At 45.0% G+C, this 23,705-nt stretch overlaps 1 protein-coding gene across 1 annotated transcript; it reads left to right on the top strand.

The window, feature by feature from the left end:
• Positions 1 to 5,214: 5,214 nt before the first annotated feature.
• Positions 5,215 to 23,705, top strand: Dgke (diacylglycerol kinase epsilon). The gene is made up of 11 exons (XM_051158272.1): positions 5,215 to 5,782; positions 11,024 to 11,183; positions 12,629 to 12,748; positions 14,322 to 14,465; positions 14,936 to 15,093; positions 15,734 to 15,785; positions 16,631 to 16,744; positions 18,003 to 18,074; positions 21,090 to 21,217; positions 22,913 to 23,024; positions 23,380 to 23,705. Exons 1-11 carry the CDS (start codon positions 5,325 to 5,327, stop codon positions 23,557 to 23,559), a joined length of 1,698 nt encoding a protein of 565 aa, XP_051014229.1. The 5' UTR covers positions 5,215 to 5,324; the 3' UTR covers positions 23,560 to 23,705.

Here is a 23,705-nt window from a genome sequence, read left to right as displayed (position 1 = left end):
GGGATGGTAAAACTAAAGAAGATCAAGGAAATGAAGACCCCAAGTTCGGGACAGGTATTTCCTGTAACGGGGGAGGGAGGAGACAGCACACAGAGAATTGCTGTCGGTGTACAATATGCCCATCCGGGTAGTAGTTTCACAGATGTGCATTCTATTATGACTTTTCAAGCTGTTTGTAAGGGGTGTGTGTGTGGTTGTGTGTGTGTGTGTGTTTAAGAACATCTTTAACCATTATTTTATTTTACCTGCACAGGTGTTCTGCCTGTCTGTACACTGTGTGCATGCAGTGCCCTAAGACGTCAAAAGAGGGCATCAGATTCTTCTGCGACTGGAGTTAGAGCCTGTTGTGAGTTGCCACGTGGGTGCAGGGAATTGAATCCTGGTCCCTTGGAAAAGCAATCACTTAACTGCTGAGCCTTCTTTCCTTGTTTGTTTGTTTTGTTTTGTTTGTTTTTCGAGACAGGGTTTCTTTGTGTAACAGCCCTGGCTGTCCTGGATTCACTCTGTAGACCAGGCTGGCCTTGAGCTCATAAAGATCCACCTGCCTTTACCTTCCAAGTGCTGGTATTAAAAGCATGCGCCCCCACCACCCAGCTAATATCCTAGAATTTTTGTTTGTTTGTTTGTTTTTTCAAGACAGGTTTTCTCTGTGTACCCTTGGCTGTCCTGGGCTTGCTTTGTAGATCAGGCTGGCCTCCAACTCACAGCAATCTGCCTGCTTTTGCCTCCCGAGTGCTAGGATTAAAGGCCTGCCCCACCACACCCGGCTCAATATCCCAGAATTTAAGCAACGTTTTAAAAATAAGAATGACCTAAAGATCTTGTAGGGAGAGGAGATGCCTAGTCCACCATAATCTGATTCAGAGGACCTGGGCAGGAACTAGGCAACCCAATTTAGCTATGGTGGCTCACACCTTTAATTCCAGCATTTGGAAGGCAGACAGACCTCTGAGTTCAAGGACAGCCTGGTCTGCATAAGACAACCAGGGCAACACAGAGAAACCCTGTCTCAGGAAACAAAACAAACAAACAAAGAAACAAAATCTAGCTGGGTTAAGAACATCATGGTTTTGGTATAAGACAAACTGGGTTAGTCAAAGCCCCCCTTGGTTGACCGGGACTGTGTAATATCACACACACACACACACACACACACACACACACACACACACACACTTCCTTCACATATAAAATGAGAACGGTGAAGCCAGGTGGCAATGGCACACGCCTTTAATCCCAGCACTCAGGAGGCAGAGATGGATCTCTGTGAGTTCGAGGCCAGCCTGGTCACAGAGTGATTCCAGGACAGCCAGGGTTACACACAGAGAAACCCTTTATCGAAAAACTTAGAAAAAAAAAAAAGAGGGATGCTAGGAATGCAGCACAGTGGCTAGGCAGAGTCAACACAGCTGGCTATCGTGATAATAATTAGGGACTAGGATGAAGCTCCTCAGTGAGGGAGTGAGGGCTTAGCACGCAAGTATCACAGAAACAAACTAAGATTTCTCAGAAGCAGAAGTTTCTATGAAACTTGTCCTATTCAGGAAAAGTTATCAGCTAATATAAATTTATCCCAGAGGTTGCTTTTGTTTGTTCAAATTGGCCTTGATATAACTAGGAAGCCTAAACTGGCCTCAAACTTGAAGTAATCCTCCTGCCTCAGCCTCCCCAGTGAGGGAACAGGTGTTTACCACTACAATGAGAATATTAATCTTTGAAACATTTTCATAAGCATTGATCTCCTCACTGCCTTTACATGCATGTGCGCATCTAAGGAAACCACATGAGACCGGGGGGGGGGGGGGGCCGGGGGGCGGGTGGGCGGGTGTGCTTGTTATAGCATCTACGAGCAACGGCTTCGCTAATCATGGAAGCAGGTTACATAAAGTATGGGTCACATCACAGAATGGAGTGCTATGGAGCCACTAAACAGGACCATTTTCGCTTAATTTGTGTGTATCTATACATAGAAGTATATAAACACAACATGCTGAGTCCGTCTAGTGTTGTTCATATGTAGGTGTTTTTAGGGCTGACCACATGACACTGGATAATCAATCAAGAGCCTTATACTCTGGGCACGGCTGATTCCTGCCCACCCCCCTCAGTCGTCTTTAATTGACTGTAGCTTTTCATCTATGGGCCTTGTTGAGACACGCTAGTATGTGCCAACTGCTGTCATTTTTCAGGTCTTGGTTGGGCTATAAATATGGTGAGGGGGTTAGTTTTGGTTTATTGGGGCCGTTTTGGTTGGTTGGTTGGTTAGTTTTTCGAGACAAGGTTTCTCTGCGTAGCCTTGGCTGTCCTAGACTCACTTTATAAACCAGGCTGGCCTCAAACTCAGAGCGATATGCCTGCCTCTGCCTCTCTAGTGCTGGGATTCAAGGTCTACGCCACCATGCTCAGCTAAATATGGGTTTCTTTTAAATATGCAAAAGTTAGGGCTGGAGAGATGGATCAGAGGTTAAGAGCACTGGCTGCTCTTCCAAAGGTCCTGAGTTCAATTCTCAGCAACCACATGGTGCTCACAACCATCTATAATGAGATCTGGTGCCCACTTCTGGCATGCAGGCAGAACACTGTATACATAATAAATAAATAAATCTTTAAAAAAAAAAAAAGCCAGGTATGGTGGGGGGCTGGAGAGATGGCTCAGTGGTTACGAGCACTGGCTGCTCTTCCAGAAGTCCTGAGTTCAATTCTCAACAACCACATGATGGCTCACAACCATCTATAATGGGACCTGAGCCTCTTTTGGCCTGCAGGCATCCATGCAGACAGAGCACGCATACATAAAATAAAAAATAAAAGTTTTGCCGGGCATGGTGGCACACGCCTTTAATCCCAGCACTCGGGAGGCAGAGGCAGGACAATCACCCTGTGTCAGACAGAGCAGTGATTGCCAACCTTCCAACACTTTGACTTTTGTTTGTTTGTTTGTTTGCTTTTGTTTGGTTTGGTTTGGTTTGGTTTGGTTTTTTGAGACAGGTTTCTCTGTGTAGCCCTGGCTGTCCTGAACTCATTTTGTAGGCCAAGCTGGCATTGAATTCAGACATCTGCCTGCCTCCACCTCACAGAGTGCTGGGATTGGCATGCACTGCCACGCCTGACTAAAAAAAAAAAAAAAAAGTCATTTTTTAAGAGTATGCTCTGTTATTTTTCTCTTAATAAATTTAAGGGTTCTGCGCCCAGAAGGATTTATAGAAAATGGTGATACTTGCGCACACAGTGCCAGTGGTCAGAGCAGAAGGTGTGCCAGTCCCAGACTCACACTGTGGTCCTGGCTGGTGGCGTCATCAAAGCTCTCATCTGAGGGCTGTTACAGAGTATGTGGTGTGTTAATGCTCCCAGAGCCAGGCAAAGTGGTACTGTAGAGTCGGAGGCAAGACAACTGCAGCAAATTTGAAGCCAACCTGGCTTACACAGGAAAAGCATCTCAAAGGGAAAATAATCTCAGGGCTCTTCCTGAGAAAAGGGGAAACAGAACCTGCATTTTAGAACCCCAGGGCAAGGTTCCCACGGGAGCAACAGCAAATTAGAGAAACTCTTTCTTCCATGGGTTTTACTGAAGCTGACCTGGAAGACCAAAGTAGTTCTTTTTAGAATTTTATTTATTTATTTATTTATTTATTTATTTATTTATTTATGTGTGTTTATGGGTGCTCACATGCCACAGAGAGTATTTGAGTCCCCAACTGAGCCCTTCAGGCTTAGTAGCAGGTGCCCGCACCTGCTGAGCCATCTCACCAGCCCATGTACAGCCAAAGTAAAGCAAATGTGATCTGGGAAGTGATAAACCGTTATCAGTGGGGTTGTTTTAGGCTTGAGGGGGTTGTTTTTGTTTTTGAGATGGAGTCATAGTGTGTACCCCTAGCCGACCAGAAAATGGGCCCTGGTCACGCTTTTCAGAAAAGGCAAAACCCACAGTTCATTGCCATGTCCCGTCAGGTCCCATCAGCGGCTAGCATACATCCTGATGTATTTCCTGCCCGTGAACCTCCAACCCACATGTGAGCAAGCACATCCATGCAGATGGATCAAACAAACAGAGGGCAAATATTATTCTTAGTTGCAAACAGAACTCTTAACCTGAAAGGTATAGTTTTCCTGCTTTGGTTTCACGCACGCTATGAAGTGCATGTAGGTTCCCGAGGAGGCCAGAAGAGGGCGTCTGATCCCCTGGAGTTTGTGTTCCGGTCAGTTATACACTACCTGGCACGGGTACTGAGAACCAAATTCAGTTCCTCTGAAAGAGCTCTTAACCGCTGAGCCATCTTTCTAGCCCTTAATAATTCTTGTTAGACGTGTTTCTACAGGCCTGACGCCCGGCGAAGGCTCGAATTTCCCACACAGTAATTGCAAAGCAATCAACCAGTATGTGTGTCAATAATCCCAAATAGAAGACTAAGGTAGCTCAGCATAGTGTTGGCTAGCATGTTGAACCTCTGGGTTGAACTGCTGGGTCCCCAGCACCAATATAGAAATAAATAAATACAGACAGAGAGCAAGAGCATTGGTCACTTTTAGCAATCTTTGACTTAGGTCTTTCGGAATGAAACACTTTTGAAAGAGCAGTAACGCTTTCAAAGGGGGCCAGCTTTCACCATTCTAATATGCATTATCATGCCACTCCCTCCATCAGTGAGAAAGGGAGTCAGGCTCAAGATCAAATGCTATAAGTCACTTACGGTAGAACTTCCTTTGGTTCTGAACTTAGGCCAGTCAACCTTGCACACTAATATACGCATTACTCCGCCCCTGATTTCCCGAAACCACGCCTCCCTTCACTAGCCCCCTCCCCCTCCACTTGACCCTGCCTATAAATGGTTGTATCCGCTCAGGACCCGCCTTTCTTTAACCCCGCCCACTAGCGGAATGGGCCGCCATAGGCCTTGTACTACTTGGCCCCGCCCATGCTCTGGTCGCGTCAGGCTCCGCTCATCCCTCGCCGAGCGGCCGGCCGGCTTGTGGACTGCGCAGGTGCACACCGCGAGCGCTGCCTCTCATCCCACGCAGATCTCGGGGCGTGAGGGTAGGACGGAGGCCGCAGGTTTGGCTTCGCGTAGAACCCAGGGCCACGTGAACGGATCGGGGTCTCCAGAGACCTCGCGAGAGGGGCGAGGCCCCCGCGCGACGGCCGTTGCGAGCCTTGGTGGCCGCGAGCCGGGCCTGTGCTGGACTGAGCCCACGGGTGCTTCCTGCGCCCTCCTCGGGGCCGAGGCCGCGCGCGCGCGCTGCGAAGACGAGCCGCAGCCCCACGCAGTGAGTCCTAAGGCGAGCCCGCTGGACCCTGTAGCTCCCTAGGCCACGCCCGGCCTGGGAAGATGGAGGGGGACCGGCGGTCCGGCCCACCCGCCCAGAGCCTGCTCCCCGATGGCCACTTGGTCCTGTGGACGCTGTGCTCCGTGCTGCTGCCGGTATTCATCACCTTCTGGTGTAGCCTACAGCGGTCGCGCCGGCAGCTGCACCGCAGGGACATCTTCCGTAAGAGCAAGCACGGCTGGCGTGACACCGACCTGTTCAGCCACCCCACCTACTGCTGCGTGTGCGCGCAGCACATCCTGCAGGGAGCCTTCTGCGATTGCTGCGGGCTCCGCGTGGACGAGGGCTGCCTCAAGAAGGCGGACAAGCGCTTCCCGTGCAAGGAGATTATGCTCAAGAACGACCACAGGGCCACGGATGCCATGCCCCACCACTGGATCCGCGGCAACGTGCCCCTGTGCACTTACTGTGTAGTCTGCAGGCAGCAGTGTGGCAGCCAACCTAAACTCTGCGATTACAGGTATGGGACGGCCCTGTGGGAGGCAGGATTGCAAAACAGTGAGTCGTGAGACCTAAATTCATCTCAACTCAGCAAATGATTTAAGCCACTCACTCAAAGGCATCCCAGGCTTTCACGGCAGGTCTCGTTTATATGTTGCTTTGGTGGGGGGGAGGGTATTTGTTTTTTGTTTGTTTGTTTTCCCTTTCTGAGACAGGGTCTCTCCTGTAGCCCAGGCTGCCTCAAACTCACTGGGGAGCAGAGGATGACCTTGAACTTCTGATTCTTCTGCCTTCACCTCCCCAGAGCTGAGATTACACCTCAGCACCACCAGAACCAGTCCACGAGGTGCTGGGGATCCAACTCAAAGGCCGTGAGCACGTTATTCAAGCCCTCTGCTGCCTACTGAACTCCACCACCACCACCTCCTACTTTTTCACCCCTGCTAGGCGTCTTAAGGGCTGCCTGCCTCGTGGTTACTCTATAGCACCCCATCTTATATAAGGAAAAATGAAGAGCACACAAAGTATGTCAGTCACAAAACCGATGGGTCACCCCAAAGCTGTGCTTTTCCATTTCTTTTGCTAACAAAAGGTGTTGGGGTCATAGCGAAGTGTTTGACACACAAGATTAGGAAAGGAGTATTTCTTTTATGTTTTCCCTCTGTTTGTTTATATGGGGAGGTGCATTTTCAATGGAGTTGTACATGTGGGGGGGGGTGGGGTCAAAGACAGAACTTTATGGCGTGAGCTCCCTTCTGCTGCATGAGTCATGTGGTTCTAACCCATCATTCTGTTGGGCCATCTCACCAGCCCTGAAAGGAATATTTCTGTTGTCATATCTTTCAGGACTGATGTCTCAGATGAGTCACCTTAGTTAAATTTAAGAATATTTTCATGAGCCAGGCGTGGTGGTGCACACCTTTAATCCCAGCACTCGGGAGGCAGAGGCAAGCAGATCGATATGAGTTCAAAGCTAGCCTGGTCTACAAAGCGAGTCCAAGACAGCTAAGGCTACACAGAGAAACCCTGTCTCAAAAATCAAAAACAAAAAAAGTATATTTTCATGGCCTCAACGATACACACCCCACAATGCAAAATTCATTATTTAGTGTGTATGTTGAAGCCATACAATGAGTTTTGCGTTGTGGAAAGCTGTCTGAAATAGGCTTCTGTGTTTGGGGCGGGGGCGGTGGGGGGGCGCGGTGTTACAGATCATCTATTCTCATTTGTTTCACGCTTGAGAAAATTAAAGATAAAATAGCACAGTTCCTAAAAATTTCTAACACCTAGTTTTGTCAGAGCCTTGTCAGAGATTTTATTTCTGGCAAATAGAAACTCCCACACACACTTTCAAGAACTGAACAGAAAGGTGGTACTGGCTCTGAAGCTACTGGGGCGGGGGTTGTTGGTATCTGTATGTGAGTGCAGATCCCCACAGAGGCCACAAGAGGGCGTCAGCCAACCCTGGAGCTGAAGCGGTAGGTGGTTGTGAGCTCCCCATCATGGGTGTTGGGAATCAAAGGGTCCTCTGGGAGAACAGTAGTACATACTCTCAAGTATTGGTCAACCTCTCCATCTTATGTATGCACTTATTGTCCCTGCTGGGACACACTGAGAGCAAAAGAGAGCACTATTAATAATGATGCCAGATGCTGGGCTTGGTGGTACACACCTTTAATCCCAGCACTCAGGGGGCAGAGACAGGTGGATCTGGGAGAGTTCAAGGCCAGCCATAGTGAGACCCTGTCTTAAAAGACAAAACAAAAAATAATTTCTTGTATTTGGGCCTGGGGAAGTGGCTCAGCCATTGTACTGGTTACTCTTCCAGAGGACCCAGGTTTAATTCAAAGCACCCACATGGGAAGGGTCAGAAATTCGCAGTCACCCTTGGCTACAGAACTCAAGGCCAAACTGGGATACAAGAGACTAACTATCTATAAATAAATAAGCAAACAAACTGATGCATTTTTTAAAAAATAACTGACAATAAAAGAGATTTCTGGGTAAATAAAAGTGTATGCAGTTATCAAAACCTAATGACAGGGCCATCAAGATGGCTTAGTGGGTAGACTGCTGCCTCCAAGTTTTACCACCTGAATTGAGCCTGTCCTAGGCCCAATGGTGGAAGGAGAAAACGGAGTCCCAGAAGTTTTCCTCTGACCTCCACTGATGTGCTGTGGAATGCCCCTCTAACACATTGTGATACATTAGAGGATAGGTAAGTAGGTAGATAAAAGGGGTTTAAAGCCAGGCATGGTGGCCCACGCCTTTAATCCCAGGACTTGGGAGGAAGAGCTGTGAGTTCAAGGCCAGCCAGGTCCACAAAGTGAGTCCAAGACAGCCAAGGCTACACAGAGAAACCCTGTCTGGGGGTGGGGGGAGAAATATGGCCAAGGCTACATGATAAGACCCTGTCTCAAGTCAAAAATAATTTTTTTTTAAAAGATGACTGTAACACATAACTGAGTTCACAAAAAAGGCAACAGTTTACCTAGGTTATCAAAGATCTCTCAATTAATACAATAGAGTATCTTTTTTTTATCACTAAGACAAGTTTTTAGGTACTAATGAGCAGTACTTTAAAAGAAATGTTTTTAGGGCGTGGGGTGTAAATTAGGTGGTAGGGTGCCTACCCTAGCATGCACCTGGGATTGAGTGCTATCTGTTGATGACTATGGATACCTTCCTACATTGCTAAATTCTCAAGCATAAATTGGTATTATTTAAAACATAGTTTCTTTTATTTTTTGAGACAGGGTTTCTCTGTGTAGCCTTGGCTGTCCTAGACTCCCTTTGAAGACCAGGCTGACCTCGAACTCACAGCAATCCGCCTGCCTCTGCGTGCCCCGCCCGCTTCCCCAACACCCACCCCCCCCCCCACCCTGTGCTGGGATTAAAGGCATGCACCACCACGCCCGGCTGTCTAAAATACAGTTTTACGGGCACACCTTTAATCCCAGCACAGGAGGCAGAGGCAGGCGGATCTCGGAGAGTTCAAGGCCAGCCTGGTCTACAAATCAAGTCCAGGACAGCCACGGGTACACAGAGATACCCTGTCTCCAAAAACAAAACAACGTAGTAAAGAAATTCATGAATATATTGTAGTTTTTAGAAACTTAAGTAACACACAAAAATAACAGGATTAGAAGTCCATGCCCTTTCAACCTGAGTCTTTTCTTCCCAGAAGAAATTATTATGATCACTTCCGTGAGCATCCTTGCAGAGTATGCCCAGTAACAATGTGCTGCTCTTAGGTTGTGGTTCTCTATTATGAGGCCCCAATCGTGTAAGCCTGTGCCAGGAGGCTAACCCGAGGCTCTGCCCTTGTTTTTTGTTTTTGTTGGTTTGGTTTGGTTTTTGGTTTGTTTGTTTGTTTGTTTTGGGGGTCTTTTATTATTTTATGAGTAGTAGGGTTCCGCCTACATGTGTGTCTGTGTGCCACATGCATGCCTGGTGCGCACAGGTCAGAGGAGGGTGTCAGGTCCCCTAGAACTAGAGCTATAGGTGCTTTTTGAGCCGCCTCGTGGTTGCTGAGAACCCAGCCAGGTTCTCTGCAAGAGTGACAAATGCTCTCAACTGCTGAGCCATCTCCCCAGCCCCTGCTCTTGTTTTTTTCAACACTATAGGGGGTTTGTTGTTTTATTTTGCCAGGGGTGTGTGTGTGTGTGTGTGTGTGTGTGTGTGTGTGTGTGTGTGTGTGTTTGTGTTTCTTTTTCAGTTTTGTTTTGTTTTGTTTCAAGAACAGCACTTTCCTAAAGGCAGGCAGTGGTGGCCCATGCCTTTAATCCCAGCACTTGGAAGGCAGAGGCCGCAGAATCTCTGTGAGTTCAAAGCCAGCCTAGTCTACACAATGAGTCCAGGACAGCCAGGGCTCTGTCACACAGAGAAACCCTGTCTCAAACAAACAAAAACAACACTTTCTGAATGGGAAACTGTGACTCCTCAAATATGTCCCCTGTGCTTGTCTCCGTGGTGGGAACAGTTTGCATACCAAATCTGATTGGCTGTGCAGGTGTGAAGCCAAAGAGTCAAATACATCAGAGTCTCATAGTCTTGCTCGGCTTAAAAATCAGTGGTGAAATTTGACCCTCTTCCCCACAAATAAATGTGATACTGTGGGGGGAAATATACTATATTAGTCTAGAATGAGCTAGGCCACAGTGTAGGTAGGTAGGTAATAGAATATTTGAATAGCATGAACAGGTCCTGGGTTGCATTCCAGCACCGATTTTTTTTTTTTTTTTTTTTCCCAAGCCAGGTTTGGCCATCTATAATCTGAGCACTCTGGAGCCTGAGTCATTAGGATTAGGAGCTCAAGACCAGAGGACCAAATAGCAGGATCTTCTCTCAAAACCAACGATATTATATGCACTGGTGCAATAAAATAGTAATTAGCTGTAGGTCACCAGTAGATGGATTATTTACATCAGTCGTGTAACTATCTGTTACAGTTTCTGAAGTTAAAGGCCAGGGTTTATAAATGTCATGAGCTATGTTATAACTGTCCTTTACACATTGTGCAGGTATCTGGTTTTAGCCATCAGTAGAACTCTTGAGGAAACAGCAGTAATTACTTGACAAATCTCAACATCCAAAACACCTTTAAAATAGAAGGCCACGAGTTAACATCCAGCAGGAAAGTGTTCAGCCCCCCCTCCTTTTAAAATTAGTTAATTCTGTCCTTCTCTGATGGCCTGCGTCTGCTCAGTCAGATGTGTCTTGCTGCGAGTGGATTAAATAGCTTAGCAGATTAATAATAGAAAGCCTGAGTCTCGCCAGCACTATTCCCTGCCTATTGTTGGCACTGGCACCCAGTACAGAGGCAAATCTGAAAGCACACGTCCTGTCTTTGTTTCAGAAGCAGACATGGAGCTATTTATCAGCTCCTAAAAGAAATGGGATGTTTTACTTTCCACATACAAGTTGAAAGGTTTCCAGACCAGACCTGAGGAACCACAGATGTCATAAACAGGTTTCAGCTAAAGCACACACACTGCTAATGTGTACAGCTGTTCTAGATTGACCTTGTGGGGGGGTGGGGGGTTGAGGGCATGGTGTACCTTCAGGTGTCGCCACGGTACAATATTGCAGCAAGAAGTTGCTATTATTTTTTAAATTATGATCGTAAGTACTACATTTTTTGTCAAATTCATTACATTTATTTGTGTGGGGATGTGCTGTTTTAACTTCGACAGAATGTGGGTTTTGGATTAGGAACACTGGTTTAAAATTAATTGACAGCGGTTTCTTCTTTCCTCAGGTGCGTTTGGTGCCAGAAAACAGTCCATGATGAATGCATGAAAAGTAGCTTAAAGAATGAGAAGTGTGATTTCGGAGAATTCAGAAATCTCATCATCCCACCGGGTTATTTAACTTCCATTAACCAGATGCGTAAAGACAAAAAAACAGATTATGAAGCGGTAATTAGTTATTTTTTATAAATTTATTCACTTAAAGATGGCAAGTAAAATGTTTAATTAATTCTGTGTACCTGAGAAAGTGGGAATTAAGTAAATAAGAGGTCATGGGTTATAAATGTTATTATGGTAAGTCATAAAACCTTGCCCAATGCCCAGTATGATGGCCGTAGAGTGGACTGCTTTATTAATGAGTTCCTTTAATTTTTTTCCATGAGTGTGTATGTGTATACATGTATGCACTCACACATGAGTATCACACACACAAAACTGAAAATGAAAATAAAACATTTTTAAGTGCTTATCACATTTACTTATTTCATGAGGTGAGGTGAGAGGTTAACTTGTGGGAGTTGGTTCTTTGTACCAAGTAGCCTCCAGGGAGTGAACTGAGGTATCAGGCTTGGTAATAAGTGTTTTTACCTGCTAAGCTGTCTCACCAGCCTCTAAGTATTAGTCATAATTCATCTAGTACATGCTTGGATGTTCATGTTTAAAGGACCTCTAGCTGTCTTCTGAGAGGCAGTTGTGAGCCGCCTGAAGTGGGTTCTGGGGACAACACTGCAAGAGCCCTATGAAAGTACTGTTTAAAGTATGCTAAAGGGGCTGGAGAGAGGGCTCAGCAGTAAAGAGCACAGGCTCTTCAGAGGGCCCAGGTTTAATTCCCAGCACCCACATGGCAGCTCACAACTGTCTGTAACTCCAGTCCCAGGGGATCTAATGCCCTCTGGTTTCTGAGGACACTGCGTACTTATGATGCGTGTACATGTAGACAAAACAGTCATACACACAAAAATAAATTTAAAATATATTAAAGATTGATTAAATTTAGCAGGTGGTAGTGGCATGCACCTTTAATCCCATCACTTAGGAAGCAGAGGCAGGTGAGCTTCTGAGTTCGAGGCCAGCCTGGTCTACAGAGTAAGTTCCAGGACAGCCAAGGATACACAGAGAAACCCTGTCTCAAAAAGGGGGGGAGGAAGTGATTAAATTTGATTTCTTTAAAAGGGCAATGTGAAAAGATTGCAGTGGCGACCGGGGAAGTGGTTCGGTCAGTGAGTACTTGCCGTGTAAGCATGAGGACTCATCCTCAGCATCTGTGTAAAAGGCTGAGCATGGCGGCATCTATGTGTAGTCCTGCCAGCAGAGGGCAGAACTCCTAGGGCTTGAGGCTAGCCAGCCTAGCATAACTGACAAGTTCATGACCCATCAGGAGACCCTAGCTCAGTAAAGAATGTAGCCTCTCGTTGCTGGAATGCCTTTCATCCCAGCACTTGGGAGGCAAGGACAGGTTGATCTCTGTGAGTTCCAGGCCAGCCAAGGCAATGCAGTAAGACTCTCGAAAGACCAATTACAGAACCGTCATTACTAAAGAAAGCTTTATGTTTGCCATCTCTCAGACACTAATCCTGTTTTTTGTTTTTTTGTTTTTCCATGTTCGTTTTTAGCTAGCTTCTAAGTTTGGAAAGCAGTGGACTCCGTTAATAATCCTGGCCAACTCTCGGAGTGGGACCAACATGGGAGAAGGACTGTTGGGAGAGTTTAGGATCCTATTGAATCCAGTCCAGGTAACTAAAGAGAAAAATCATCCTTTCTACATCACCTGCCTTGGTCTTAGCTTTTATTTCCATAAAATGTAATGGTTATAGATGCTTTAAATCACTGCCTAGTCATAGGAAAGAATATAACAGACTTAAGCCCTTCAAATATAAAGTAAAACAAAAACCGCACAACCGATCAATCCTGTTTCAAGGGAAATCAAGCCTTAGGTCCCACAGGGATGGGTGCAAATGTTTGATGGCAGCATTATCCATAAATGCCTCAAAGTGGAACGGCTTGACTGTGCATGGCCTGCTCAGTGGATAAATAAACTGTGTACCCATAGAGCCACCAGGCCCGGCTCAGAGAGAAATTTTTGATAAGTAAATTATACCTTGATTTTTTTTTTTTTTAAATGGGTCAGGCATGCCATTAAAATAGAATATGCAGCCAGGCGTGGTGGCTCGTGCCTTTAATCCCAGCACTCAGGAGGCAGAGGTAGGTGGATCACTGAGTTCGAGGCCTACCTGGTCTACAAAGCAAGTCCAGGACAGCCAAGATAACATAGAGAAATCCTGTCTCGGAAAACCAAAAAAAAAAAAAAAAAAAGTGCCTGTCTAGGTGTAGTGATGTAACCCTATAATCCCAGTACACAGGAGGCAGAGACAGGTGTATCTCTGAGTTCAAGGCCAGCCTGGACTACAAGTAAAGAGCCTCTCTTAAAAGCACATTTTAAAAAATAAGAGTATATGTATATGCTAGATAACATGCAGCTGTCAGAAATGTAATTGCTTTTTTTCCTTCCAGTTTATGCTTTTTACATCTTTAGTACTGGATCAGTAGCCCAATGATAAAGCAGCTCTAGCCCTGAGAGCCCAGATTTAGTCCTAATAGTAAGATGCACAAATTTGCATTTCCTGAATGATGTAAATATTTTTTGCTATTGCAATATAGCTTTGTAATTACAAAACTGGCAACCAAAGTCATTTAACAGATATGCAGTGATTTATCGAGTTTCCTACTGTTGAAAGTTGAGACTGTCCCTGCACTTGGATTACTATAAACTGTCCCACAGAAGCCACCAGCACAGACAGCATTAGCCTCTTAACTATTTTCCTGTGTCAGTAAATACTTACAGATATTCAGAGTCCTTATACTTTAGGTCACTGTGTATTTCTCAAAATTATTTTCTAGAAATTTGCACTAGTGTTGTTTTGTTCTGTTTTTAAGGCATGAAATACGGAACACTGGCTAAAGATAAGCTTAACACACTTTAGTTTGATGTGAATAAAAAGGAGTCAAAATGGAACGGTAGTCTTAGTTTGAATTGTCTTTCAGCATCTGCAGAATCACAGGCCTCTGACTTGACTCCCAGACCTCAGTGTCCTGGGCAGTAGAATCAGGCCGGTTCCTCCTTCGTAGGTCAGTGCAGGGTGAGCCACAGTGAACAGGTCTGGTCCTGTCTCTGAGGCACTGTAAAAGGAAAACACATAATAGTCAGTACTGCTGCTCAGCTATACCTCTGTTCTTCTAGAATTCAGTCATCGGCAGGCAAAGGACAGTGTTAGGCAAAATAATTTTTTCTTGCCCTTTCACTTTTAGGTGTTTGATGTAACTAAAACGCCTCCGATCAAAGCCCTGCAGCTCTGCACGCTTCTTCCTTACTACTCAGTTCGAGTCCTTGTTTGTGGAGGGGACGGGACTGTGGGCTGGGTCCTCGATGCAGTTGATGAGATGAAGATTAAGGTACCTGGCTTTAGCACCTACTGCATGGGGCTGATGGTTTGGCTCCGTAGTAGAGCACCTGCCTAGCATATGTGGCTTCAGTTCCTAGCACTCCACCCACCCCCAAAGGTTAAAATTAGCAGGTGACTATTAGAAGATGAAGCCAGTCAGGTGTGGTGGCGCACGCCTTTAATCTCAGCGCTCAGGAGGCAGAGGCAGGTGGATCGCTGTGAGTTCAAGGCCAGCCTGGTCTACAAAGCGAGTCCAGGACAGCCAAAGATAGATACACAGAGAAACCCTGTCTTGAAGGAAAAAAAAAGGAAGATGAAGCCAATTTGGGTAGTTAGGAATGAGACACTGATTAGAGGTCAACACAACCTACAGTTGTTATGTTTGTGTCTTTGTTCCTTTAGTCTTTACATTTCACAAAATACTATTATGCTCCAAATAATCTAAAGGAAAAAATCTGCAGTACATCTTCTATATTCTAGGGACAAGAAAAATACATTCCACAGGTGGCAGTCTTACCTCTGGGAACAGGCAATGATCTGTCCAATACCCTGGGTTGGGGTACAGGCTATGCTGGAGAAATCCCGGTTGCACAGGTCTTGAGAAATGTAATGGAAGCAGATGGAATCAAACTGGACAGGTAAGCTACGCTGTGCTAGCAAGTCTGTCATTTGAGCTTGGGGATATTTTTCATATATATGAAGATGTGTGTAGCTATAGAATTTAATGAAGTTGGCCAGGCATGGTGACTCATATATGTAATCCCAGCACTTGGGAGACTGAGGCAGGAGAGAATTGGGATGAGTCTGAGGCCAGCCTGGGCCATAGAATTGAGATCTCGTCTCAAGAAACCAAAACCAAGTTAAATGTAATTTAAATTAAAAGAACTGAGCCAGACGTGGTAGCGCACGCCTGTAATCGAAGCACTTGGGAGGCAGAGGCAGGCAGATCACTGTGAGTTCGAGGCCAACCTGGTCTACAAAGCTAGTCCAGGATAGCCAAGGCTACACAGAGAAACCCTGTCTTGAAAAAAAAAACAAAAAACAAAAAAAGAACTATATTCGTTGTGCTGGTATCTTAGTCGTGGTATTATAAATAATTTCGTTATAAATTATGCCAAAATTTGAACACTTACTTGGGTGTAAATATGATCTCAAATGCTTTAAAATAGCATCCATTAAAATAGAAATTTTCGTCTGCCAGGCTATCTAGAATACGGGTTTTTTTTTTTTTGGTAAAAAGTACTCTCTCTTTTTTTTTTTTAAACTTCTATTTTTTAGATGGAAAGTACAGGTAACAAATAAAGGATACTACAATTTAAGAAAACCCAAGGTATGTTTCTAGTGCTTCAGCTGTAAGCAGTTCAGCAAAGGCACACAGTGTCTGCGGTACATGACTCCAGGCTGGGGGGGGGGGGGTGAGGTGGGGGGAGGGGGAACAGGGAGAGACCTGGTATCTGAAGGGAGCTGGGTCCAGAGCGGAAGAACACCCAAATGCTGCTTCCTCACTGACCCCTGCTGGGTTTGGTTTCGTTTTCCCCCCACTGGCTTGTGTTTTGGGAAGTGCTAGATTATTACCCTCCCACTGAGCCACATCTCCAGGCCCCAAACTGGACTATAAATGTGCCAAAGAAGAAAATATTGCCCAAGGACGCTTAGTCCTGGCCTGGCAGATCAGGTTAATTTGGGTCAGCAAAGAAACACAGAGTTTCCCACACAGAGGTAAGCATGTCAGCAAATAGCAAATAATACAGAGATAATAGAGAATATGTGAGCCAGGCCCAGTGATGCACGCCTGTAATCCCATGGAGCTCTGTGAGTTTACTGAGAACCAAAGTCAGGATCTCACACATGCTGCCCACGTACCCTGCCACTGAGCTACCTACAGACCCAATCAGTATTTTAAGAAAGATCCTGAAGACAGTGTGACCGTAGTTCAGAGACTCAAGGAGAGCCTTGAGGACACTAGGGTCCCAGAAGCCTGCATATGTAGAATCGAGCCATTCCAGATGGGAAGTTCTGAGGTAGGATGTGCAAGTGAGATGGAAAGTAGGAGTGGCTCTGGAATTCCCGGCCTGTAGCTTCAGCAGGCAATGTGTGACAGTAAATACAGAGCGCGGGCTGGGACTGGCCTGTGCGCGGCACAGCTGCTAGAGTCACCGTCCTTCCTCTCTCCAGGAGTTCACAATGAATAACTACTTCTCTATTGGACCCGATGCCCTCATGGCTCTCAATTTTCACGCTCACCGTGAGAAGGCGCCATCTCTGTTCTCCAGCAGAATCCTTAACAAGGTGTGTGGGATAAAATAACATTTCCTGCTTATCACCGAAGGTACAGTAAAAACCAACACTTCAATTATGTTTAGCACTCTTAGATTCAGATCACACTGGTTTATGGAGACATGTGCTCTCCTGTATATCGGATTTCTAATTAAGATGTGTAGATATATTTTGTTAACAATAACAAGAGCTTTAAAACTGTAAGTGGAGTGCCGGGCGTCAGGCGTGGTGGTGCATGCCTGTAACTCAGGCAGATCACTGAGTTCGAGGCCAGCCTGGTCTACAAAGTGAGTCCAGGATAGCCAATGCTACGCAGAGAAACCCTGTCTCAGAAAAAAAAACAAAACAAAACTAGAAGTGGAGATATTTTACCTAGATGGAAGGTAATTGGCACATGTTGAAGTTTATCTTAAATAGCATAAAGAAATTCTAGGGAAAATAAACTTTGTTGCCTTAGGAAGCCCCACAAGGCAGGTGAAGTGAGGAAAGGGCCGTTTGTTACCCATGGCTCAAGGCACCACCATCACTCCAGTTCCTAGCAGAGCAGACTCCTTTGTTGGAGATATTGTTTCGGTTTTTGTTTGTTTGTATGTTTGCTGGTTTTTTGTTTGGTTTGTTGTTGTTATTAGTTTTTGTTTTGTTTTGTTTTGTTTTGAGACAAGAGTCCCAGATGTAGCCCCGACATTTGCTAAGTAGACTAGGCTGGCCTGTAATTTTCAGGGATCCATCTGCTGCCGCTGCCGCTGCTGCTGCTGTGCTTCACCATGCCAGGCTCTGTTTAGGGTTTGTTTGATTGTTATGGCTTTTGACTGTGAAATATAAGTGCAAATTAGTTGTATCCCTATTTCTGTTTTACAAATCGTTGAAATTTCGTAGTAGGTTACAGAGGGCGGGGAATGTCTTTGTGACTTTTATGGACAGCTGAGTGATGAGCTTCTGGGAGCAAGAAGGCAGGGCTGCTCAGCATGACTCCGTAGCCAGTGGTGGCTCAGACTTCAGGTATCTTGACCCCAAGTGGTCTGTTTAGGCATATTTAAGCACAGCACAATTTGGTGAAAGCTTTTCTGATGATACTTAACTCAATTTGTCCAAGCAGACAAATAAAATAAGCCAAATGCAGATCAGCTGTTACTCCACCTGCCTCTGCCTTCCAAGTGCTGCTATTAAAGGCGTGTGCCCCACACTGGGCCTTGTCTTCTTAATGTTTTAATGCCATAATTACAGTGTCTTCTTAATGTTTTAATGTCATATTTTTGTCTATTTTTCATAGGCTGTTTATTTATTCTATGGAACTAAAGATTGTTTAGTGCAAGAGTGTAAAGATTTGAATAAAAAAATTGAGGTAAGATACTAATGTCTTTTCTAAAGTTGGGCATTGTCTAGATTCTGCAGTTCTTTATCAAAAGCTAAATTTTTTGGAAACATACTTTGTTCATGAATGTGGAATGTTTGTATGCCAGGCACTTGGCTATGTTCTTTTTTTTGTTTGTTTGTTTGTTTGTGTTTTATGTATATAAGTGTGTTTGGCCTGTATATATATGTGTGTGTCTGGTGCCCTTAGTGGTCCAAAAAGGGTACCAGATCCCCTGGAACTAGAGTTCAGGACAGTTGTACAAGCTGCCTTGTGTGTACTTGGGAACTGAATTTGGGTCCTCTGTAGGAGTACCAGGTGCCCTTAACCAGCGAGCCATCTCTTCAGCCTCCACTTAACGAGGTTCCTTCATATGCATCATTCCTCTAAATTATCATTACAGCTCTAGATGGCACGCATTACTATATTCCAAGAGACGGCAAAACTGTCTGAAATTTAGTAATTTTCCTAAGTTACATAGTTCTTAGCCATAGGAACTAGTAGTCACAAGTTGAACCCAGGTTGTTCCCAGAATCTGTTTAACTGGAGCTGGCTGATATCAAATGTAAAGTTCTTAACACAGTGCTGACTCATTTGAATGCTCAGGAAAATTTGAAAGATGAGTTCATGGTTTTTAGCAGTCATGTGTATCTTGCTTGCTTCTAGAAAGATTCCATAATGGTTAATAGCGACAGAAACATTAATTAGAAAGCATCGAAAAGTAACAAGGGGAGAAATGATAACCACCTTGGGGCAAGAATGGAGCACGTGGGCATCAGGAAGCAGCCGGGTCCACTAGCCCCGTCCAGCAAGCCCGTGGCTGAGAGCCTCTGCAGGCAGGCACTGGGCAGGGAAGGAGCTGCGAGGGTCCCATGATGGTTGTGCTGAGTGTGGTGCTGGGCATCCGATGTTTGTTTGTAAGAGAGCTTCAGTGCAGATCATGGCTTGCAGGGAAGAAGAGGGCAAGAGGCAAGGCTAAAGACATGCAGACAGATGTTGAAGAAAGTGGGTTATTAATATTTACTATTAACCATGTAATTATTACAGTGGTTATTTTCTAACCCACTACCATATCAATAAAAGACAGACACCTCTTAGATTTGTAATGCGCCTTAAACTCTGGGGCGCAGCAGAAGCTACCCCCATGAGCTGTCATTTACCCCCCAGGCCACATCCCATGCCTCTTGCTCCACCTCCTGACCTAGGGTTAACTTCATTAAATCCTGTGTACACAAAGCTCTTGATGTGTGGAGGGCTCAACCATGCCAAACAAAAGACAGGTTTTTACATTCACAATCTCAGGGATCACATTGAGATAAAATATTCTGCAACATCTGATTTCCTACCAACTGGCTGTAGGGAACACAGTGTAGATAGTGCCAGGCTCCTGGTCTAGAATGTAAGGCCCCATGCTACTTTCTCCTAAGATGGGTGATGAGAACAGGTTGCAGAGGAGCTTTTTTCTTTTCCTTTTTCTTTTTTTCTTTTTTCTTTCTTTTTTTTTTTTTTTTTTTTTTTCTTTTGATACAGGGCTTCTCTGTAGCCTTGGCTGTCCTGGATTTGCTTTGTAGACCAGGCTGGCCTCAAACTCACAACAATCCACCTGCCTCTGCCACCTGAGTACCAGGATTAAAGACATGCACCACCACGCTCAGCTTCATACAGAGCATTTTTATTTATTCATATTCTACATGTATATGAGTGTCTGGGAAGGGTTACACCCACATGCAGGTACCCAAGTACCTAAATCCAGGGCAGTCTCATGCATTCTTCTGGCATCCCTGGATACTAGGCATGTAGGTAGTGCACAGACATAGAATCCGGAATTCATATTACACATAAAATGTTTTAAACATATAAATGTTTAAAAAGGGGGGAAAAAAAGAGCAGGGTAGTGAGAATTGAGAGAAAGGATGTTGCCCGGCATGGTGGTGTATGCGTTTAGTCCCAGCACTCAGGGAGACAAAGACAGATGGATCTCTGTGAGTTTGAGGCCAGCCTGGTATCCAAAGAGAGTTCCAGGACAGCCAGGGATGCACAGAGAACTCTGACTCAAAAAAAACAACAGAGACAGAGAGGATGTTGTTGATAAGTTGATTAAAAACTGCTCTGCTTAGGGCTGAGGGGATAGTTGGTGATAGCTTACAGTGCAAATGGAGGCCTTCCGTCCCCAGAACCCAAGGTTTAAAAAAAGTAAAAGTAATAAGTGCCAGGCAGTGACACTCTCAAAACCGAGGTGTGGCTCAGAGGTTAAGAACACTGACTGCTCTTTCAAAGGTCCTGAGTTCAATTCCCAGCGACCACATGCAGCTCACAACCATCTATAATGTGATCTAGTGCCCTCTTCTGGCCTGCAGGTGTTTGTACAGGCAGAACACTGTATATAATAATAAGTAAATCTTTACAAAAACAACATGCATATAGCAGTTATCTTCAAAATCATGAAAGAATTCACACTGGAGAGAAACCCTATGAATATGGTAAAGCCTTTACATGTCTCAGTACTCTTCAAAAGCATGAAAAAATTCATACTGACAAAAAAAAAAAAGAAAATCCACCAGGAATCTAAGAAATGAAGTATAGACTTGCCAACCTCATTCATTTTCCACACTGAGTCCTCTCCCTGGTGCGTGAGTCAGATGAGTAGAACCAGTCCATCATTAAAGTATTGTCTCCTTTTCAAATTGTTGACATATTGTCATCCAGAAATACAGGGACAATTTAAGTAATAAAATCTATATGTAAATGAAAAAAAAAAAAAAAAAAACAGGGTGTGTAGCCCCTGGGAACGATACCTGAGATTGACCTCCAGACACCAGGAATAAACGAATTAAGACGGAAGTCATTGTTTGAAGAGAAAGGCCAGGTTGCCTTGAGTTGAGGTTGGAAGTTGTCTTCCCCTCAGGTGTCTCACATCTAGGAATATGCTTAATAAGTTTGAGTTCCGTAGATGGGTGTGCAAATAGGGTGCCCTGTAGTAACTAACTACTTAACATTTCTTTAAAGCTAGAACTGGATGGTGAACGAGTTGAACTGCCTAGCTTGGAAGGCATCATCGTTCTGAACATTGGATACTGGGGCGGTGGCTGCAGACTGTGGGAAGGCATGGGGGATGAGACTTACCCTCTAGCCAGGTATGCACCCTTGCAGTGGAGCTGGTGGGCGGTTTGGGGCGAGGGCTTGGTTTAGTTTGGGGGGGGGGAGAATGTCTCACTGTGTAAACCTGGTTAATCCAACTCTGTCCTCCCCTCCTGCTGCAGCCTCCCTAGGACTAGATTGTAATTCTGAGGTACCACAGCTACAGTCTGGGTTCATCACTTTCCCTTAAAGCGCTCTGGTTTGGGTTGTTTTGGTTTTTGTTTTGTTTCAAGACAGCGTCTTACTGTGTAGCTCTGGTGTTCTGAAACTTACTGTATAGATCAGGCTGGCCTTGAACTCACAGCCTCTGCCTCCCAAATGGAGTTAAAGGTATGCACTACTGTACCCAGCCTTCTATTTTTGTTTTTGAGGATTTGGGGGGTACGGGGAGGTGGTTATTGGTTTGCTTGCTTTGGGAGGACTTGTTTTTTTGTTTTGGGGTTTTTGTTTTGTTTTTTCTTTTCTTTTTTTTTTAATAATTTATTTATTTTTATTTTATGTGCATCAGTGTTTTGCCTTCATGTATGTCTTTGTGAAGGTGTCAGATCTTGGAGTTACAGACAGTTGTGAGCTGCTATGTGGGTGCTGGGAATTGAACCCGGGTCCTTTGGAAGAGCAGTCAGTGCCCCCTTGTTTTGTTTTTTCAAGACAATATTTCTCAGTTGTAGCCTTGGCTGTCCTGGACTCACTTTGTAAATCCACCTGCCTCTGCCCTTGAGTGCTGGAATTATTAGTGTGAGCCACCACACCCAGCAGTTTGTTTGCTTTCCCCCTTCCCACCCCACAGGGTTTCTCTGTGTAGCCTTAACTGTCCTGGACTCACTTTGTAGATAAGGCTGGCTTGCCTGGAACTCACAGTGATCCACCTGCCTCTGCTTCCCAAGTGCTGGGATTAAAGGCATGTGTCGCCATGCCTGGCTCTTGTTTGCTTTTTAAACTTTCATGTTTCCCTCAGGTTTTTACTTCTGTATTGTTGTTATAATGACAGTAAAAATCCCAAATGTTCAAGTTTATCAATAAACACTCAGGAGCCAGATGCTGGGGTGAAAGCCTACTAGCTCAGTGAGGCCAAGAAAGTACCCAGCTGACCTTCCTACTCAGCCAACATCCCAAAAGGAAAACAAAAAAGCCCAAAGCCTGAAGCTTGCTAGCTCAGCTGACAGCCCAGGAGGAAAAGCCAAAAAACTAAAAGCCAAAGAATTTGCTCACTCAGAGCTTCTTATCCATGCTGTCTTAAAGGGCTTTGAACTCAAAGGGCCTCCTACGCTTTAATCCCCGTCAGCTGGTGTCTTGCTCCACCTCCTGGCCCATGGTTAACTGTATTAAATCCTGTGTACACAAAGCTCTTGGATTAAAGGTGTGTGCTAGGGCTGTCTGAACCACACCGTAATCACCTGTTTACAGTAAACACAGAGTTCTTGGATTAAAGGTGTGTGTTAATGCTCAACGACAGCAAAGAAAGGGGGTTTTACAGTTCACAATCTTGGTAGTTCACAATGGGATCAGATATCCTGCAACACTGTATATGGTAGTAATAAGTTAGAGTAGGGTATGGTGGCGCAGCATTCCTTTAATCAAATAAATAAATAAATAAGTTGATGGCCTGCTTGTATTAAAAGAGTATGTGGTTTTCCATGGATAATGTGATTTTACTGCATTCTGTAATCCACGTTTTCCTTTTCCAATGTTAGACATGATGATGGCTTACTGGAAGTCGTTGGAGTGTATGGGTCTTTCCACTGTGCTCAAATCCAGGTGAAACTGGCAAACCCTTTTCGAATAGGACAAGCACATACAGTGCGGGTAAGTGGCATAGCTCTGTAACCAGCTACTTTTTTGTTGGTTTTTCGAGACAGGGTTTCTCTGTGTAGCCTTGGTGTAACCAGCTATTTTCAAGCATTAATATGGAGAAAGCAATGTGGATCCATTACTTTCCCTAAGCTTTATAGCCTATAGCAGGGGCTTGCAGGAAGCTAGCCAGTTAAAGAACTAAAATACTCACTGGAAATGAATCCCTAAACAATCTATTAAAAAGATATATTCAGATTAATTTTTTTTAAATGTCAGAGGTTAAGGACCCACAAAAGATAGTGGTGGTTAGGAACCCCTTCCTGTGGTGCCTAGAACTGACGTCTTTCTAATTGTTCCCTGACTTCAGCTGATTCTGAAGTGCTCCATGATGCCAATGCAGGTGGATGGGGAGCCATGGGCCCAAGGACCCTGCACCGTCACCATAACACACAAGACACACGCGCTGATGCTGTACTTCTCTGGAGAGCAGACGGACGATGATGTTTCAAGTGCTTCTGATCAAGAGGACTTAAAGGAAGCTGAGTAGAAGGATGGAATGAAGCAGCATCTGCCAAACCAGGAGACACATGGCCGTCCACAGGAAGTACTGTTGGCACTCTGCTCTTCATTTCATTCCTAGTATAATGTGTGTGAGCTCTGTAAGCAGCATTTCCACAGCTAGGCTTCGGCACC

Source organism: Acomys russatus, chromosome 16 (assembly GCF_903995435.1).
Source record: "Acomys russatus chromosome 16, mAcoRus1.1, whole genome shotgun sequence".
NCBI lineage: Eukaryota > Metazoa > Chordata > Mammalia > Rodentia > Muridae > Acomys > Acomys russatus.
The sequence above is the reverse complement of the archived record's forward strand: the minus strand, read 5'-3'. Positions and strand labels throughout refer to the sequence as shown.

Bases quoted from the DNA above. Each gene is read 5' to 3' on its own strand.
- Dgke (XM_051158272.1), top strand. From the start codon at position 5,325: ATGGAGGGGGACCGGCGGTCCGGCCCACCCGCCCAGAGCCTGCTCCCC. The intron at 16,745-18,002 runs GTGTGTGGGATA...TATTTTTCATAG, and splicing joins CCAGCAGAATCCTTAACAAG to GCTGTTTATTTATTCTATGG. The intron at 21,218-22,912 runs GTATGCACCCTT...TTCCAATGTTAG, and splicing joins GAGACTTACCCTCTAGCCAG to ACATGATGATGGCTTACTGG.